Below are 21705 nucleotides of genomic sequence, written 5' to 3' on the forward strand. Positions count from 1 at the left end.
GTCAAGTCACGTCTGCTCCCGTCCTCGCCTCCTCTCCCTCCGTCATCTTCAGCCCCCCCCCACGCCTCCTATCACACCTCTGCTCCCCCTTCTCTCTCTCTCTCCCTCTGCCTCAACCTTCTACTCATGCACACTGTTGTCTGAAATCACCCCCTGCTTGCCTGCTTCCTAGCTCCTCGCCCTCTCCTTCTATCCCCGGTCATTATGCAAGGTCTAGTGTTATATAATACTATACTGGTCTACTTTCATCTGAAAATAGAATAGAACCCTGGTTTGATAACTCCATTCTGTCAACATGCCTGTCTGCTCAGTCAGTCTACCTGTCTATCTGCCCTGCCAGTCTACCTGTCTGTCTGTTCTGTCAGTCTACCTGTCTGTGCTTCAGTATCAGTCAAACAGATCCTCCCTGTCTCCTGCCAATGTTTCTCCTGTCTGTCTGCTTTTCTCTCTCTCTTCCTGTCTATCTACTCTGGTAACCTTGGTTTATACTCCCTCCCTGTGCCTCTCTCTGTCTTTCTCTCTCTCACTCACTCGCTCTCTCTTTTCTCGCCTTTTTTGCACTCCCTCCCTCAGGTTCTGTTTTGTGTCACTCTCTTACATAACCCTGCCAAAATCCGAACCATAGTTCACAAACCGGTAAACTCTCCAGTGTATTTGTGTGTGTCTGTGTGAGAGAGTGTGCCATAGAACACTGTGTGCTGGGTATGGGATAGTATGTGGGCATACACAGGGGACCCTACCAAAACCCCAGTGCAGCCAGACCCAGAGGGAGATGGTTCTGCTACGAGAGCCACCCAGACACAGCACAGCTCCGTCCGACAGGAGTGGAGACAGTGGTGAAGCCTTTAATAGTAAACATCGGCCGTTGTTAGCCTCCTGGTGCCTTTGGACTTCAACTCAGCAGTTTTGAACAACTGTAAGTGTGTGTGTACATCCACTACTTGCGTTTGTGTGTATATGCATGTGTATGCATGTGAGTGTGTGTTTACTATTATGCATGTGCGTATGTGTGTGTGTGTTTGTGTGCATGTGTGTGCGTATATGTGTGTGTGTTTGCGTGTGTGTGTGTGCGTATGTGTGTGTACGTATGTGTGTGTGTACGTCACCTCTCTGACCCTGTGTCTAAAGGAGACTGTGATCTTAACTCTCATCCTTCATCCTGGTCCAGTGTTCTGCTGGATCAGCTGTTTGGGCCAGCACTCTTGACAGCACCAGAACCCTCAGCCCACTGGATCCACGCTCAGATCCTTGAGAACTGGGCTTATGGTACACCACTTAACCGGATCCGCGTTCAGAGCCTCAGAACAGAGCTAACGGAACACCATCCAGCTGTTCTTTCCAGGGTTGGGGTCGATTTGAATTCAATTCATAGACACGTAGAATCACACAAAGCTTGAAGTGAATTGAGATTGGATTAGTGTATTGAAAGCTATGCCTCTTTGCTCGGCAAGAGGATGTTTTTTCAATATGGGATCTGAATTCAGGCCTAGCAGTGGGTGAGATAGGATTTAGAATGTGAATTCAAATGGAGCCGAGCCCCAATCCTCACCATAATCATGATTTATGACAAATACAACCAAGTCATACAGTCTGGGTGCCTTGAAAGGTGCATTTATGTATGTCATTGGCCAGTTATCCAGCCAATACAAGGTATGCATTATATATACGCAGTAAATATATTTATATGTTAAGCAGCAACCCAACGCAGCTCAATGTGTTGCCCCTTCTCCAGCACCTAGACTGTACGTGGTGAGGTTTAACAATGTGTATGCACACAAACAGGACGGCAAGAGAGAAGACAATGGGTTAAAATTTGAAATGGGAAAAAATAGACAAGAACAGAGAGTTAACAGAACAGAGATAGCAACAGATGCAAATGTGTCTAGCTAGCCTCTCTGTCGCTACACGCTAGCAGTATGCTGCCGACCGGTGCTCCACAGAAAACCCGTAAATCTCGGAAACGTTCCGACAGGGAATCCTGGGATACGAAATCGTACCTCCGGTTTCACATGATACTTTCCGGCCTGGAAACGTGGTTTCCAATCATTCCGAGAGGGCAGGAGGACAGCATACAAACATGCTATCCTCACATGACATGAAACATACGTGGTTGAGAGTTCCCACTGGGATAAAGCTGATACTCAAGCTGACCTATCTTCTACTTTATCCTGTCTGTCTGAAGAATCCCGCCCCTGGCCCGGTAGGCCTGCCTGTTGTCTCCTCCCCTAGAGGGGGGAGTCTCGTCTCACACACCTGGGTGACTGTGTGAGTGGGACAACCCCGCCCCGGACACTACCATCACAACCAATCCGAATGCTCCGTAAGGCAAGAGTAAAGTCAGGCATTCAACACAAGCACTCAGAGAAGATCTCTACTGATCTCAAAGGCCTCCTGGACAAGAGAAAGTACCATTAGAACAACCATGAGGACTTTCACCGGCTGGATGAGGGACAGAAAGATCGTTTTGGTGAACAACAACGACAACAAACGGGTCAATAAGCAGTGTTGCCACTGTACCTTGTTGTCGGAGAGCCCGGTAACCTGGTCGACAAACTCCTCCTGGATCATGAAGGCGGCCAGGTTGGCCGTGTAGGAGGCCAGGAAGATGACAGCGAAGAAGGCCCACACCGACACGATGAACTTACTGGTGGTGCCCTTGGGGTTCTGGACCGGGACGGAGTTGTTGAACACCAGACCCCACAGCAGCCACACAGCCTTCCCCATGGTGAATGAGGGCCCATGGGGGTCTGGGGGAAGAGGGGAGCATGATGGAGGAGATGGGGGAGAGGGATAGAGGAGTGCATTCTTATGCTACTGAAGCACACAGTCTTCAAACTTGTCACATGCTCTGTGATCATGGAATCATGTCACTGTCATGTGACCTACCTCTCATTTAGAGCCTTTTACAGCTTAGAATAGAAGTGGTTAGAGGGAGCCTTATACTGAAACTCTGCCTTTAGAAAGTGTGTGTGTGTGTGTGTGAGTTTGTGTTTGTGTGTGTGTGTGTGTGTGTGAATGTGTGTGTGTGTTTGCGTGCAGGTGTATGTGTGTGTGTGTTTACACTCACCTCTACCCTGTGCCAGGTTTCTGTTGAAGCCTAGAGGGCTGATATATTCAAACATGAATACAGCCATAGCAGTCACTAGGAGCAGCATCACAAACATCATCACCCACACCGAAGCACTGAATGGCTCTGAAACATAGATACACACACAAACACACACACACACAGAGACAAACACACACACATTAATAAACAGAAATAAATATTAATGACGAACATGGAGAGTCACATAATCAGTGAATAAATCACACAGACATACACACTTAAACAAACACACACATGCCGATGAGCACATGTTGACACGCCCTCAGCTACACACACACACGCTTGAACAGGAGTGGGAACCGTGGTGTCAGCACTCCTGTCCTCCTCTGCTCTCTGCAGAGCAGCTCACAATATAGCCTTATACCTCTAATGTATGTGAAAGCACTGCTGGCAAGCAGCCATCCCGTGCGCGCGTGTGTATGTGTGTGTGTGTGTGTGTGTGTGTATGTGTGTGTGTGTGTGTGTGCATGTGTGTCTGCGTGTGCATGCGTGTGGGCGTGTGTTGTTGGCAGAGGGCCATGCTGGGGTTTTGCTGATACGTCCTGATAATTATAGCCCTTATGATAATAGCTGCATGCCAAATATTGTATGTGGGTGGGTGTGTGTGTGCCTTTGTGTGTATGAGTGAGCGAGTGAGTGAGTGAGTTAGAGGCTGCTGCACTTTCATGACTCTCCTTTGGCCTCTTGGTAATCAGTGTCTGGGCTGTGCCCATTTATGTGGCTGGTCATTCTTAGTGACATTATAATGTGCCTATTTACTAAAGTAGGTTAGGAGAGGGACATAAGGACTTGGTATGTGAACGTGTGTGTGTCAGTGTGTCTATGTATGCGTGTGTGTGTGTGTGTGTGTGTGTGTGTGTGTGTGTGTGTGTGTGTGTGTGTGTGTGTGTGTGTGTGTGTGTGTGTGTGTGTGAAAGGACTCACAGGGACAGTACTCAATCCAATGTCAGCAGTACAGTATCTTTCAGGTGTTTGCAATGCTCATACACTACCAACACACTTTCACACACACACACAAGCACTCACGCAAACCCTCACACACACAGAACTCAAGCCTTTCGTCTGCGACATCAGCGTTAGTTACCGAGGAAGGCTGATGGAGAAACAGTCCCGTTGCTACGGGAGACCATGACGCTGATTCCAGTTTCCACGAACGGGACGGAGAAATCGATGACCTCAGAACGCTCCTCATTGATCGTCAGAGACCCGACGGCCATGACAGCTTTCTTATAGACCACCTGCAATGGAGGGAGGGAGAGGAGGGAGGGAGAGGAGAGGAGGAAGGGAGAGAGTGGAAGACAGGAGGGACAGAGGGGGAGAAAGAGGGATGGAGGGAGGAGGGATGGAGACCGAGAGAGGAGGGAGATGCAGGAGGAAGAGATGGAAGGGGCAAAGAGAGAGAGAGAGAAAAGGTAGAGAGTGAGAGAAAGGAGGGACAGAGAGAGGAAGCAGAGTGGAAGGATGGAGAAAGATAAAGAGAGAGGGGAGATGGAGAACGAGAGAGATAGCCGGAGAGCCAGACAGAGAGAGAACAGAGGGAGAAAAGCAAAGAACACAAGAGGAAAAGCAACGATTAAAAAAAGACATCAACCACAGTTTCATCCCATCCAATCTGTCCAGCATCAGCAGTCCTATAAAGACTACGAGTAAATGTAATGATCTCACATCACAGAGGTTAAATAGAGAGCAGATGCTCAAGCTTTGGAGGCAAAGCTCAGTGGCTGGAGCTTTTGACTCGAAATCAAAAGGTTGCAGGTTCAAATCCCCTCTGTGTGTCACTTCTGATGAAACACTCTGCTAAATGAAGCCCTCCTGGTTGTGATGTACGAGCTGCTCACCTCTCCCACCATCCCGTTCCACACGTTGTTTATCTTTTTCCCGTGTTTACCGTTGGTCACCAGGTAAAGATCGTAGGTGAACTTGACATACTTGGCTATCTTCTTCAGGATATCAATGCAGAATCCCTTACAGCACTTCTTGATGTATGTCCCGCCCGCCTCCGTAGTGTTGCTGGGGAAACACAAGCAGAGACACGTCTCATTGGCTGACATTTGGAGCTTTCCAATGGGAATCCTCGGCTTGACATGGAGGTGAATTGTGAAGGCAAGGAATGTCCACAGGAAGGGACACAGGGCTATAGAGGGGGGTATAGTGCGATCTTATTGGTCTTCCCCTGGCTTAGCCAGACTCCACTAGCTGCAGCCCTCCAGTGCACACGTGCACACTACTGTATATTGCCACGTGTGTGGGGGTCGAGACGTGGTAAAGCAGAGGGAGGGAGGGAAAGAGGAGGGAGAGGGGGAAACAGAGAAGAGAGAGGGAGAGATAGAGAGGCAGGAATGAGGGAGAGGTAGAGAAGGAGAGGAAGAGCTAGGGAGGAGGGAGAGAAGGAGGGTTGAGGGGAAGAGGGAGAGACAGACATAGAGAGGAAAAGGAAAGAGGGAGAAGGGAGAGGTACAGGAGAGAGGGGGAGGTGGAGAGGAGGGAGAGAGGGTAAAAGAGAGGGAGAGTGCCCTTTCCATAGACTTTTCCCTGGGACTCTTGCACCCTGTAGATAAGGGGGCAGGGGAGGAGTGAAGGGGGCGGGTGGAGGTGGGGGGGATGGGGGGTATGGCAGTGTCCAACAGAATACAAGGAGACAGTACTTCCATCACCACTCTGTACTGGCCAAGCTGTGCCTGCCCCAACAGCATCTAACCGCACTGAGTACACTCTCCCTCTCTGTCTCTCACTCTCTTCCTTTGCCTCTATGCTCTCTCTCTCTCTTTCTTTCTCTTCGGAGAGTATGATGGTTATGCATATGTAATCATTCTACCATCTGTGTCTATGAAGCTGAGTGGAAAGGACATCGTTCAGACATGAAAGATACACACACACTCAAACACACACACACAGGTTGCCCACTTCTCTCTCTCAACCACCTGGGACCGTCATTTAACTTTTAGATTGAAGCTAATCAGAAGCACGTCCTTGTATTTTATGCACATCAACTCAAAGCAAGGAAAGGAAGGGAGGGAGGGAGTAAAAGAGAAAGCAGTAGAAAAAGTGAAGAAAGAGTGATATGGAGAGAGGAAAGACATGCAGAATACATGGATGGAATCATTCTGAAAATGAGAAAGGGAGCAGAGAGTGAAAGTGTGAGAATGAGAGAGGGAGAGAGAGAGGGAAGGATAGAGCAAGAGAAGGATGAAGAGGCAATGCGATCCGGATACTAAAAGAGAGATCCTTGTTGAGCTGGCTCAGCAAAATCCACTTCCAGATCAATCAGAGCTCCTCTGTAGCTGGCTGTGACGTACACAATGAATTCCCTAGAAGACCGGATCACACACACACACTCACACACACACACTCACACAGATAGTGAAATATGTAGTGTATCAATGTACCACAACAACAATTGTCATGACCAGCGCAGAGAAAGACCACCACTTATTAATACAATAAATGTATCCAATTAAAGAATGATGGATGACAAGAGAGAGAATGAGACAGAGAGAGAAAGAGATAATAGAAAGAGAGAGGGAGATAAAAAAAAGTGGGAGTAGGCGAACAATAATATATAAAAATATACAATAGGAGTCTGAAGTCATGTTTCAAACTTCAAGTGGTATGGAAAGTTTTGTCTAATATACACTATGACTTCATTGGCATAACCCAGTTATAGCCCCAGTCATAACCCAGTTATTACACTAGTCATAATCCCAGTCACAACCCCATTCATAAACCCAGTCATAACCACAGTCATCACCTCAGTCATAACCTCATTTATAACCCCAATAATGATCCATAACCCCAGTTATAGCACCAGTCATAACACCATTCATGGCACCAGTCATTACACCAGTAATAACACCAGTCATAACCCCAATAATGACCCATAACCCCAGTCATGGCAGCAAATCACATAGAGAGTACATAAGCCTAATAAGCCTCCAAGCATCCATGTGCGGACATCAATCCACTTTTCTCCTACTGTACATCTACAACCCACACTGGTCCTGCTCTCCAGATAACTCTGTGTACACCATGTTCTAGAACAGCCAGACTTCATCTCCGAAGTTCTAGAACAGCCTGCTCCCATTTACAGTAGCAAGGCCACAACAATGCTGTATGTACTGTACAGGCCTGTGTGTGTGTGTGTGTGTGTGAGTGAGGCGTAGGGCCTGGGGGGTCTCAAGAGTGAGAGAGCGAGGGGGGGGGGGGGGGGGGGGGGGTCTGCTCTGCTCTGCAGTCCAACCTGCATGAGTGGCTCTCTAACTCCACATGCATGGATACATCCCCCCTTTCTCCAGCGCCCCTCTGTCTCTCCATCCCTCCATCTACATCCCTCCATCTCCAAATAGGCACCATTGATGCTTGAGTGGGCATCGCACTGTCGGAGGAATGCTTCCAAATGCACTGGCCTGTGGGTGAGTGGACATGTGGCAACAACGAGACTGTACGAGTGTGTGAGTGTGTGTGTGTCTTCCCAGTGCTCCTCTCCCTCCATCTCTCTGGTCTCTCCCTCATTCCAGACCTCCTCTGGGAGCCTCCATTGTCCGCCCTACTTCGCAGCGCGCTGGGAGCCTGTTAAAAGTCCCCTGTGCATATCATCCTGGGATGCTATTTCAGCTAACTATTAATCAACTGTGAGAGAGTCTGTGTGCGTGTGTGTGTTCATGTTTGAGTGAGACAAGATATTATTAAACATTGCTATTAATGAACTCTCCTACATTTTGAACGGGACTCCAACCGCCCAGAGATTTAGCTACTTTCAACTACAGACCACTTTGTATTTATGTGTGTGAGAGAGAAAGTGTGTGTGTCTGGCACATATAGCATGTCTGTGCCCACAGTTGAAAGACATGTAGGCTACAGGTGTGGCATCATTCAGGGAAACAAGTGTGGTGTGCATGTGCATGTGCATGTGTGTGTGTTAATGTGTGTTGGAGGGGGGAACTAAACTGCTGACTGGAGAAATGTTGCTAAGGGGACCGAACAGGCTGCTGCACACCTGTAGCTGGGAGGTTGAGAGGGTGCTTCAGGGGCCTAGCAGTGTACTAACATTTGCACCTGGTAAATGAAAAACAGGGGACAGAACTGGAGGAGGAGGAGGCATTAGAGGAGGGGGGCAACAGGATATAGAGCTAGAGGGAGGAGGAGGGGAGAGAAGAGATGAAGATAGAGGGGGGAGGGGCAAGACTGAGCATTTTGCTGCTCTGGTTGTCAGAGAACGCTAATGTGCTACATTAGAGGCGAAGAGCTGCAGGCATGAAGACAGGGATGGAAGGATGAAGGGGTGGAGGGGTGGAAGGATGGAGAGCGAAAGAAGGAAGAAGGTGAAAAAGGGGGAGCAGTTAGTGGAGGAAAGGACAGCCCATTTAGGTCTCAGGACATTCACTGGACAGAGAAAGAGAGGAGGTTTATGAAAAGAGGAGAGATGCCGGAAAAACATGACGTGGCAACATTACAGGATGGACGGAAGGATAGAGGCAAGACAAGCAATACAAAACTAGAGAGGGTACAATTTCTGTGGAAATTGTGGGGTGTGCTCGCTTGCGTCGGTAGCAGGTGGGTCCATCCCCTTAAGTTTTTTCCCATCTCGTGATATTTTCAAGCATTTAGCCTACTCAAGAACCCCCTTTGAAACAAGCGAACCCCCTTTGAAACAAGCTACTGTAACAACGTTGTCACCGGCAGTATTTCAGATGGAATCGCGATTCAAACAGTACCATCTGCTAACTGAAAATATGCCCACAAAAACGTAAATAAGCTTACCATCTATTTAGGGAGAAATGGCTTATTCAAAAGAAGTTTGCAACGAGCAAGCTAGTTGCGGTGGCTAGCCAAACTTCACTGAGTGAGGGGATTGTTTTTAAGCGCCGGAAATGAGAATGTTTTTTTGACATAAAGTTTAGGCTGTGGCACTGAAGCCAGCGACGCACCACACAAGCTTGAGTTTAAATACATTTTTTAATGTGACATTACTTACTGTACATGCAAGTCTTGATTTGCTTAAATGTACATGTATGATGCTGCTAGTAGTAGCAAAGAGTCAATATAAGTTCTTTGGTAGTAGAACACCACGGCACGGTACGATACTCGCTGTGCAACAGCACATCAATCCATACGTCGTTGCTAACGTGTGCTGACGTGGTGACGTAGATAGCAGATAGAGTACCCTTCGTCGACTAAAGGCACTTTTTTGCCACAAAAACGTTGTAACCTCCTAAACCATGCAACGGAACATAAATTAAAATACAAGCAACGCAATCGAGACCAATACAAACATTTTGACACAGGCGTTGTCTATGTAGTCCAAATATTGACTGATCCTTAGGGGGGCGAAAATAAACAATAATATATATATATGTGAGAGAACAAAGGTTGTGCCCTTGCCGAAGGCAAAGCACACCCAATAAGGAAGAAAGGGCGAGAAAGGGGGAAGAAGACAATAAGAGCGAGCTGGAGATTGTTGGCTCTTTCCAAAAGGCATGTTTGGAGTTTTCTATTGGGGTTGGCGGTTTAAACACCACCGAAATCATTAAACAGCTCATTCTCACATTATCACTTGCTAGTTGTTGCTTGCCACTAACAGCAACTTAAAAGTGATTTCAGATCGACTTCTGTTTATAGAGTTGATGTGCATATCACACTGACGCCCTGTGAGAAGTCAAATCCCAGGGCCCTGCAGTGTCTGACACAGGTAGGCACACTAGCACAGGCTGTAGTGGGACCGATGACAAAAAGGAGGAATAGGTTGATGGATGGATGGATGGATTGATGAATTGAAAGATGAATGAATGGATGGATGGATGCATGACAGAAAGAAGGAAGGAGGGATGAATGGAAGGATGGTGTGGTGGGAACCTCCCCACTCGGCATGTGATGCCCTCTTGTCTCTCAAGAAAGCTTCAAAGGGGTTTTCTTGAGACAACATGTCGCCAAGCAACCATTTGTCCTCTCCGTTTGAGGTGGGAATTTGAACAAAGAACATACCTTGCCAGAACTTTAAGGAAAGTTCTTCAATACTTCACCTTTACAACAAGAGTTGAAGGTGGAGGATTATGAGAGGAATATTTGTGTAATGTTTGCTACTTTGTTGTAATGTTGTGTTTAATGTAATGTTCTTGTAACTTCTCCTTCTTCCTGAAAGATAACCAAGTCATCCTTGGTCTCTACATGAAGCCAACATTATAAAACAACCATTCAACTATATTTTATAACTGTACAAAGATGTCCAGAACATTATTTGAACACCCTTATGAACCAGCCAGAGACCAGTTCACACCTTTGGTAGGTGTGAAGGAGAGAGGGGGAGAACCCAGTTTCCTCCAATCAACTTTTGACTTCAGAGACAGGACTCCTAATTCTGAACTGTATGGAACTCATGAGATGATAATCGATTTCTGAGTCCAGCGATACCGACGATGGCATGGTAAACGCCGTCAGGATTGACGTTCCAAAGGATCTCGCCAAGCTTCTCCTGGGTTTCAACAAGATTGGTGATTGCAACACTACCTGAACAATTCTGTACAAAAGTACCCAAACCGCAATTCTAATTGAAACCTGAATGAAATCACACAGACTCAGTCTCATGTTAACCTGCTGTGCAGCCGCGCATTGATTTCGGATATTCTTCAAATGGGCCTCGGACTCAAACAGCCCTCCACCTCATTGATCAACCTTGATCAAACGTAACTATGACTGGTGAAGATGCCTGTCATTAACCACTGGTCAATTAACAATAATTCAATATTACAACTAATTATTACTTCATTACTTTTATACAGTTTTGACTGTTCTGAATATAATAAACAATGTTTGATCTAAACCCTGCTATATTAGCTCATGAGAACATGACCCTTGGTCATGTCCAGAACAGATGTATGTCTATCTATGAATTATGTTGCTTTTATAATGATAAACTGTCATAAGGCTGTTTGTATGCCTGGATAGCCATAATAAAGTTATTTTGCGACTAGGAAATATCTGTGACACTAGATTGTAGCTCAGAGGTCACAATGTTACCAAAGTGTATAATGCCATGCAACTTTGAACGTGGAAAATAAGAGGAAGGTCAAGGCCATTTCGAGGAGCCCTATCTAAAGACTAAACAAAAGCTATCTAGGGCCATGGATGCGGCGTCTTCTTTCTGTGTTTGCGAAGGCTATGTTGATTGTCACCCCACCCCCACCCATATTGTGATACTATTTAACAACCCTTCATTCCTGTATTCTTTGTCCAGTCTTCTGAAATGCTCAACTTGAGTGTGTCAGACACCTGCACCTTACAGATCTGTAATCAATGTTTCGATTTTTTATGAAGAATAGGGTACACTACTAGAGACTACTACACTACGGCTCTTTCCTCCCTGTAGCATTGGCATGAGCTGTGTTTAGGATTTGTAAGGAAGTAATCACTGACTGTAAAATTGTTGTCTTTCTTAGACCAAGTTGGACTATTTCATTCTGTTCATTGAAACCAATTTCCATATCAAATTCAAAATCAAACGTGTTCATACCATACATATTTACTTTACTTTAATCAATTATTTGTCAAATATATTTTGACGTGTGCATGTTCACTACTGTTGCGATTTTCTCTACTCATTCTTCAAACTCATTCCTTCAGAATACTGATTAATACATACTAAACTAGAGGTTTCCTTGGTCTCCTAAAACCAATATCAAGGTGGTGCCCCGATGACTCAATACTTGATTATAGATAAGGGTTATCTTTTCTCAAACGATCACACCCCGCTACAATGTAAAGGTGGATGGAAGGATGACTACATGGAGGATGAATGAATACTTGGCTCCTCACAGATCGTTAGGGTCGAGCAAAAGATACACTTAAGAAAACACAAAAAGAAACCGACCGACAGACCGAGAAGAGAGAGAGAGAGAGAGGAACTCCTTGATCTTGTTTTTCCCACAGGGGCCCTACGGAGGAGCAGAGGAGGCAGATGGAGAGACGAATGGAGTGATAGGACAGCATGGCAGGCAGGCGGACGTACTCTTTGATGTGTTTCCTGCAGGGGACCGAGTTCCTCATGCAGGTTCCAGTCAGCCTCTCCACGTCCTCCACGATGACGAAGGGCTTCTCCTCCAGAGTCACGATGCTCAGGTGGTTGTCGTCCATCTCCGCGTCGCCAAACGAGTTGAAGCGCGGCCACACCGGGTACTTGACCGTCAGGGTGCGGTTCTCCCAGCGGCCCATCTGAGGAGAGGACAGTTACAGGGTTACACACACACCGTGTGAAGTCACAAACAATCCGGACACTTCCACAAACGCACACAGTCTGAACGCATGCACAGTCTGGACACACACATACAATCAAGACACACACACACAAGCTGGACACTCAGTCACAAACTGGACACACACACAGTTTGGACACACACAGAATCACACACACACACAGAAACACAAACAATATTTTGGGTCTGGATTTTAGTCTGCACAAGCATCCGCAAACAAATACACACACCAGAACACCTGCCACACACACACACACACACGTGCATACCATTCTGTGTACAGTGCCGGCAAAAGGGCTGACAGAACAGATAGTTACGTGGGTTACTCAATAATTCAGTGAGTTGTCAACATGGTGATGTCACTGTTCCTCCCTATGGAATCTTTCTGGTTAAATTTGTGTTTGTGTGGGTGTGTGTTTGTGTGGTGTGTGTGTACACAGTATGCGTATATGTGTGTGTACTGTACGTGTGTGCGTGCGTGCGTGTACAGTACGCATGAGTGTGTGTGTGTACAGTATGTGTGTGTGCAGCATGCAGAAAGACTTACGATACCATCAATACTTAATGTTACAGGAGTCACAAAATGGCAAAACCTCACACTGGCTCTCCCTCCTTTTCCCTCATCCCCTCATCCCTGCTGTCTCTCTCTCCAGTCACGTGCTCTCTCTCTCCTCCGACCTCTTTTTCCTCCTTCTCTTTGCCTTGGGAGAATACGACTGACTTCCCTGCAAGGTCTGCGAGTCGACCTGACTGCAACCGGCTGAATAATTCAGCCCACGCACATGCACACACACGCACGCGCACTGTACGTGTATTTGTACTGGGTGTGTGCACGTGCGTGTGCATCTACGTCTGTGTATGTGCACAAGAGTGCACGCATACTTGCGAGTGTGTACGAGGGAGAGCGTGTGCGAGAGCGCGCGTGTGTGTGCGCGAAAGTCAGGACTGCCATTTCCTCAGCGGCAGAATGGCTTGTTGTTGTGCATCCTGACGACCTCATTAAGTAACTATAATGAAAGAGAGCTCGCTAGAACAGGCAGGCAGAGAAAACACATTACAATGCTTCATTTTCACTCTAATTGTATTGCCTGCTTAATAGAATACACGTCTAGATTGACTGTGCATGTGTCTGTTTGTGTGTACGTGAGTGTGTACATGGGACGTAGAGGTGCTTGTGTGTGTTCTCTGTTTCTCTGTGACGGTGCGAGAAAGAGTGTATCGTGTGTGTGTGTGTGTGTGTGTTAGGGCTCAGTTAGTTGTGTACAATGGACAGTGTACAGTATGCTCCTCACAGCACAGGTCTCCTGTGAGATCCTGAGTCTTTTACCTCTGTTCACCTAGCAGCCTACTGAGTGCGTGCGTGTGTGTGTGTGTGTGTGTGTGTGTGTGTGTGTGTGTGTAAGCCGTGTTCTTCTAGCAACTACCTGGCCCTGGAGTCACAGAAGCACATTGTTCAGAGCCCTATTCATGTTACTCTACACGGGACCTGCCGAAACACACACACACACACACATCACACACACCACACACACACATCACACACACCTCACACACACATCAGCAACACCGCTTGACTGGCTAACTCATTAGCACCCAGATAGAGGAGAATGTGAAATTAGCATTTTAATTGTTTCTCCAAGTGGGTTTCTACGGTCACAGGGCAGAGACATCTCAACCTGTTTTCACTGTCAGCCTCTCACATGCCTGGAACGTGTGTGTGTGTGTGCCACCTTCCGTTCTCAGGGGAGATTAAACATGGTCCCTTTATCTAAACCCAGCTGTTTTTCATTCCCCCGTCCCTATGAAGTGTGTGTGTGTTGGAGGGGGGGGGGGGGGGGGGGGGTGGAGAGGGGTGAGAGGGGGAGGGAAGGGAGAGAAGGGGGAGGGGTATTGTGGGAGACAGGGGGTGGGGAAAGGGGTTCTGGGGGAGAGGGGGGTGCCGAGGGGAACAACAGGGTGTCGCAGGATAGGAGAGAGTGGAGGATGGACCAGTACACACACACACACCACACACACACACTACACATACAGTAGACACGTGTACATACAACATACACACATGCACACACTGCACACACGTAGTGTGCACACATGCGCATGTACACACATGCCACACCACACACACACTCACACCATAAAACACCTACTCACACACAGCCTCATCGCTAACTGATCTGGTCACATAAATCAATGTGCTTGCCGGTGGACTTGGCAGAGAGATATATGGGAGGCCATATATGGAGGATGTTAAAGACAGGAGGAAATAAGAAGGATAGGAGAGGGGGAGGAGAGCAGGAAGTCGCTGACTTCAGCAGCCTGTCCAGTTTCCCGTCCTCCTCTTCCTCCACCTATCTTCCTCACACACACCCTCTCTCTTTTATCCTCCCCTCCCTCCCTTTCTCTCTCTATCTCTCTACTCTCTCTCTCTCTTTCTCCCTCTCTCTTTGTCAGCCTACTGTCTCTAAGCTCTTCAGTAATTAAAAAGAAGTGGCCATAAACGAATGCAGAGAGAAATCTCCCTATCGACCAAGCTCAGAGCCAAACGCTGACTCTATCTTTGCCCCAGCTTACACCACACACTCACACACAAATACGCACACCACACACACACACACACACCACATTAAACCAAGATACAGCCACCACACCATAAACACACATATACACACACCACAAACACACGTATACACACACCACAAACACACAAACCACACTTCTACAAACACACAGCCACCACACCACACACATATACAGTCACATACCGCACTTACACACACACACACACATACACTTCTCGCATACCACATACACACAGATGAAGATGTGGTGGAGAGGGATGGACAGAGGGTTGGCAGAGGGAAAGGAGAAATGAGGGTTTGCTTTCCAAAATGACAAAGGAGCTGATGATTGGAAAAATGGGGACCAGGATGACAAAGCTCTCTTAGAGTGGGGGGGGGGGGAAAGGAGTGGAGAGGCCTTGGGACAGACGTGGATGTTTGTGTGTGAGCATGACAGAGTATTGTTCCGTTTTTTGTGTTTATGTGTATTTGCATGTGTGCCCATTTATGTGTATGTTAGTTATTATTATAGCCTTTATTTAACCAGGAGAGACCCATTGAGATTAAGAATCTCTTTTTTAAGGGGGGCCTGGCCAAGACAGTGTATTTGTGTGTTAGTGTATGTGTGTATGTTAGTGTGTGCGTATGCGTGTGTGTTTGTGTGAGCCTTTCTGCGTGTCTGTCTGCGAGTGTTTGTGGGTTTATTAGAGTGGGTGTATGTAGCAGCGTTTGTGCGGGTGTGCCGGTGCGTGCGTATGTGTGAGAGACAGCAGGGCGGTGGGAGGTTACAGAGATAGGCCAGTCGGATTAGTGTGGCGGGCGCATATATCCCATTTCCCTCGCTGACAATCCTATCGCATCATCAGACGCCACTGAGAGAGGACCGTGCACTCTGAATAGCCCACCTCTCTCTGTCTCTCCCCCTTCCTCTCTCTACCCTCTCTCTCTCTCCTCTCTCTCTATCTCTCTCTCTGTCTCTCCCCTTCCTCTCTCTACCCTCTCTCTCTCTCCCCACCCCTCTCTCTCTCTCTCTCTCTCTGTCTCTTTGTCTCTGTGTCTCTCTGTCCCCTATCCCCATCACTGTCTCTCTTTCAGTCACTCTGTCTCTCTGTCTCTCTACCTCTAAAACTATATATTTTCCCCTCTGTCTCTCATCTGCCATTCTGCTCTCTTCTATGGATCTCACTCTTTTCCCTCCCTCTCTCTTCTCCCTCCCCCTCTATCACCTCTCCCTCTCTCTCTCAGCAGGTTCAGGTGACCCCTGTAGATGGGCTCTGCCCCGAGACTAAATCACCCAACAGAAGCAATCTGCCACCTCCACCTTTGTAGTCACTCGCGCACACACACACACACACAAGCCCACTCACACACAAACACACACACATACAAACACAGTGGAAAAAGAAGAGAATGAGCAGCAAAATAAAAGTGGAGGAAATGTGAATGTGTGTAGGTGGGGGAAGGAGAAAACAGAAAGAGAGGGGACGTGTGCATGTGTGTACAGTGTGTGCATGTGTGTACAGTGTGTGCATGTGTGTACAGTGTGTGCATGTGTGTACAGTACAGTGTGTGCATGTGTGTACAGTACAGTGTGTGCATGTGTGTACAGTGTGTGCATGAGTGTGCAGTGTGTACATGTGTGTGTGTCTATCTGTTTCTTTCTGTATCTACAGTGTGTATTTGAGAGGAGAGAGTGTGTTTGTGGACAGTATGCGTGTGTGTGTGAGTGAGTGTGCATGCCTGCATCCAGACATCTTGTTTAGCTGAAAAGCCCTTTTGAGTTAAACTGAAATCATGCCGTGAATAGTGATGGCTGGGTTCTAAACACTGTTCTCTCTGCTGAGACTGACACTTCTGGGAATACACGCATGACTGGCACCCAATCACACCTGTGTGTGCGTGTGTGTGTGTGCCTTTATGTGTAGGTGCGTGTGTTCAAATTGTGTTGCCCCAAGCAGGAAGCCCATGCTAGCAGAGATAATTAGAGAGAACTGGGGTTAGTAGTGTTAGCGTACCTGGAGAGTGTGAGCGGCGAGGCTCCACAGGCTGTTTGTCTGCTGGACTGTCTGTCTGCTGGACCTGTCTGTCTGATGGACTGTCTGTTTGCTGGACTGTCTGTCTGCTGGACCTGTCTGTCTGCTGGACTGTCTGTCTGCTGGACCTGTCTGTCTGCTGGACCTGTCTGTCTGCTGGACTGTCTGTCTGCTGGACTGTCTGTCTGCTGGACTGTCTGTCTGCCGAACCTTTCTGTCTGCTGGACTGTCTGTCTGCTGGACCTGTCTGTCTGCTGGACCTGTCTGTCTGCTGGACTGTCTGTCTGCTGGACCTGTCTGTCTGCTGGACCTGTCTGTCTGCTGGACTGTCTGTCTGCTGGACTGTCTGTCTGCCGAACCTGTCTGTCTGCTGAACTAGAAGATGAACATGGTGTGTAGGAAAGAAGCCTCCATCTCTAGCTCAGTTGTGAAATATTAATCTTAGATTCGCTAGAATGTTCCATGAATCTTTGAGGTCAGCGCCCGGGTGTTCCTGATTCTTTCATGAGCTCCTGTGACTATGACAATGTAGGAGGGACTTCCTCCACACCAACCAGCTAGGCTTCCCACCAGAGGAAGGAACATTTACAAATGTCATTTTACAGGTCCCTTGTTTTGTACATCAGTCAATAAAATGCATCTTCTCCCTTACTAGACTAGGCCAATATTGCACTAAACACAGGATAGTTAGATTTTACCATAACAATGCCTCCCCTCAACCGCCCCCCCTCCCAATGTCACCCCCATTCCCTCTCCACACCACCCCCCTCACCCCTCCTCTTCATCCCCTCCTCGACCCTCCAGGTCTGTAGAACATCAGAGGTGCTGATAAAGCCCTGTGCAGCTCAGCTAAGACTCTGGACTCCACTGGTAATACTGCAGACAGACCGTCTCACAGCTTCTGAAGAACAGCCTGTTCCTGGGCATGTGTGTATGTGTGTGTGTGTGTGTATGCGTGTGAGTGAGAGCGAGAGAGAGAGAGAGAGAGAGAGAGTTTACCACATGAAAGCCTGAGATCTGAGCTCCTCTAGTGAAAGCAGAGAGAGCCCCAGCTAGGTGGACCTCCCCTACGTCCCTGACATCTCCCGCCTCTCTTCCCCCCTCCCTCACCTCTCTCCCTCCACCCTTCACCCCTCTGTCCTCTGCTTACCTCTCTTTCCTCTCTCCACCTGTTTCCCTCCTCCCATCCCTCCCTTTTATCTCTCTTCCTCCTTTCCTTTCTCCCTACCTCTGTCTCTCCTCCCTCCCTCCCCCCCCTCACCTCTCCCTCCTCTCCCCCCTTCACCCCCCCTCACACATCTCTCTCCTCTCTCCCCAACACCCTGAGTCGCTAGAGAACACCTTTTAGAGCTTGTACAGAATTTTCACTGCTTGATCATGGAAACCTCTGCAGCCCCTGAGCTGCTTTAGGAGCAGGAGTGCTGTGAGTGTGTGTATGTTTGTATGTGTGTCTGTGTGCTTGTGCGCTGAAGCATAGGGCTGTAAACTAGTCAACACACACCTGCTTGTTTCTCCCTGGTAGCTACAGAGACCTTCATCATTATCTCCTTCCCTCCATTCCTCCCTTCCCCTTCTCTCTCTCCCTTTCTTTTCTCCTCTCTCCATCCCTCCCTCCCCATCTCTCTCCCTTTCTTCTGTCCTCTCTCTCTCTCTCTCTCTCTCCCTCCATCCATCCCCACCTTCCTCCCTTTCTTCCCTCCTCTTTCCAGCCTGTTTGAAATCTCGAGTATCTCGCCTGCACCAGATGAGGGATGGTTGGGGGGGTGAGACTGATCAATTTCATACTCTCTCTGTTTACAACAACACACAGCTTTTCCCTGCCGGAAACCATTCCACGGTGTGTGTGTATGTGTGTGTGTGTGTGTGTGTGGGAGAGAGAGAGAGAGAGAGAGAGAGAGAGAGAGAGAGAGAGAGAGAGAGAGAGAGAGAGAGAGAGAGAGAGAGGGAGGGAGATCGAGAGAGAGAGAGAGAGAGAGAGAGAGAGAGAGAGAGAGAGTGTACAGGGTTGAGGTAGAAGCCCTTCAATAAGATCCACCCAACAGGGATTCCCTCAGACAAACATTCTGAGTGTGGTCATCCCTGGACGCAGAGCAGGGTCTAACTGTTAGCAGAGTGAATGGGAGGCTAAACACACACACACACACACATACACACACCCACCTACACTCACTCATTCACACAGACACACTCACCTTTCACACCCCAATAACAGAGGGCTCAAAGTTTGATTAACTCTGGGTTCAGAAGAGATCAAAGCTGCAATCACTCTTTACAACGACAGGCCACTGCAGAGACAAACAGCTCTCTGCTCTTGACAGAGAGAGGGAGGTAAAGAGTGCAGGAGAAAGATTCTGAGATGGAAAGATAGAAGGAAGACCTTGTTCCTGTAAAAACGATGGCCTCAACACTCTGTAAAAAGCTGTCTCTGTGTCTACTAGTACACGGGCCAGCAACAAAACGTTTAACCTGACCGGAAATACATGGCCAAGGGGGGAGGTATTGTTGACATCTGTCTTCAGGAGACGACAGAAACTGTGACAGCGGCGCCTTCTTTTTCAGAATTCACAGTCAGTGTGTACTGTTACTTCTTTGCTGTTTCCATCTTGCAGAACATCAGATATTCTTTGGATAGTGTTGGTATTGCACTTTGTGTATGCGTACAGAAAAGGCCCAGGGAGATTTGCACACAGTATGCACCAAATGAACGCACAATTCGTGCGGCAGCAATCCTGCGTATGCATACATGTACGGTACGTAGTGTGAAGTATTTGAACGACCTTAACGATCTAAAAGGGCCACTGATTGGCTTAGCAATTTTCCTTCCTTCCTTCCTCTCTCTCTCTCTCTCTCTCTCTCTCTCTCTCTCTCTCTCTCTCTCTCTCTCTCTCTCTCTCTCTCTCTCTCTCTCTCTCTCTCTCTCTCTGTATCTCTCTTTCTCCTTCTGTAGGATAAGAGCTATAGTAACAAGCCTAAAGAGGTAGACATTTGTAAATACAAAGCATCTTTTACATCCCGTTGTAACAGCTGGATACTGTAGCATGTCCCAAACCATTAACTCAATGTGAATGCACCCTGAAATGAAATCTGTCTTTGACTGACAGCATGTGACTCATGCGTGTTGGTGTGGGTGCGTACAAATTCATATGTGTGCGTGTGTTTGTGGGTGAGTGAACGTGTGTGTCTGAGTGAGTGAGTGAGTGAGTGAGCGTGAGTGTGTGTGTGAGTCCCTACCTTCTCCCACTCTCTTTCCTTGTTGAGGACAATGACCACCAGCTTGGGGTGCTCCTGGTACCCATCCTCGGTGAAGGACAGGTCCCTGCCATCCCACGTCACATTCATCATGTACCTGGGAACGGAGGGAGGGGAGGAGGAGGGGGATGGAGAAGGCAGGAAAGAGCAAAGAGAAGGTAGAGAAGGAGGGAGAGATGAGTAGTAGGGAGAGAGGGGGGAAGGAGAGGGAAAAGGGAGTGGGAAGCAGGGAGACAAGAAATGAGAGTAGGGAGGGAGTGTGAGGATGGAGGGAGAGAAGGGAAGGACGAGTAGGGAGGGAGAAAGGGAAGGAGAAAAGAAAGATAAGAGGTGAGAACTTTTAGTGACACACTATAGGGTGAAAAACGTTTCACTACAATGAAAGATTAGCAAAGCATTAACTGGCATAGCAGGTAAGAAGTCCAGACGATGACAGAACATTAAATGTTTTAATTTCCAGCTATAAATAGCTTTTCTGAGAGTTACTGTGTAAAAGCTGAAATATAATGTATGAAGGTCGGAATACGTCCAGAGCAGCAGACAAAGAATAATGATCTGGATTCACACACACATGCACACACGCACCTACACACACACACACACACACTTACATTGATGACCTTCCCACATGACATGTCACATTAGCCATGATTGAAGACATTGGGAAGATATTATTAGGACCACATCCTCTACATATTTATCATTTCTATACTTCCTCTTTCTCTGTCTCTTTTATTTTCTCTCTCTCTCTCTCTCTCTCTCTCTCTCTCTCTCTCTCTCTCTCTCTCTCTCTCTCTCTCTCTCTCTCTCAGAAGCTTCGGGTTCCCTTTGAACTTGACCGTGCGTCTGAGGAGAGGAGACAATGGCACTGACAGGTCAACAGGAGTTCCAAAAAGATGGACAAATGGACGTAAAAGGTGTGAGTGTGAGACATTTCACAGAGCCAACATGTTGATGTCTCATTGCTTTAATAAGAAAGTTGGTTAGGAACCCCCCCCACACACACACACACACACACACGACACAGCAATAGGCATACTAAGTCTAACTCTCAGTACTGCAATGACATCAGAGAGCTGTACAGGAGTCGTGAGATGTTGGGCTGTTATTGGATTGAAACACATTTGATTGGCTTGTGCAACCAGGTGTGCCGTGTAAAAGGCTCACTGATTGGACGATAGATCCAGGTATCAACCCCCCAAGGGAAAGATATCTCTTAGATCGATCCAGTTCAACGGCAGACACTCCTACACACACACACACACACTCACACACGCACACACGCTGGATACAGTGGTGAATCCAATTATATGAAACTGCAGGAGAGCAAAGCAGTGATGGAATCAATAGCACCCTCTGTGCCTCTTTACAAGATGGCTCTCCATTCTCCTCTGAGGGGCCACTTATCTAAAGGGTATAAGAATAGTGAGCTACACACACACACACACACACGCACGCATGCACACAAATGCATTGACATGCACATGCACACACGCACCTAAACACCCACACAT

At 47.6% G+C, this 21705-nt stretch overlaps 1 protein-coding gene across 1 annotated transcript in view; it reads right to left on the reverse strand.

The window, feature by feature from the left end:
• Nucleotides 1-21705, reverse strand: part of grin2aa (glutamate receptor, ionotropic, N-methyl D-aspartate 2A, a) — a 67404-nt gene that overhangs the window by 10196 nt on the left and 35503 nt on the right. Inside the window, 6 exon segments of the mRNA XM_067232551.1 lie at nt 2518-2747; nt 3068-3193; nt 4194-4347; nt 4948-5119; nt 12108-12310; nt 20174-20288. Of these exon segments, the coding sequence (XP_067088652.1) occupies nt 2518-2747; nt 3068-3193; nt 4194-4347; nt 4948-5119; nt 12108-12310; nt 20174-20288 (1000 nt within the window).

The sequence above is a fragment of the Osmerus mordax genome, chromosome 3 (genome assembly GCF_038355195.1).
Source record: "Osmerus mordax isolate fOsmMor3 chromosome 3, fOsmMor3.pri, whole genome shotgun sequence".
Classification (NCBI taxonomy): domain Eukaryota; kingdom Metazoa; phylum Chordata; class Actinopteri; order Osmeriformes; family Osmeridae; genus Osmerus; species Osmerus mordax.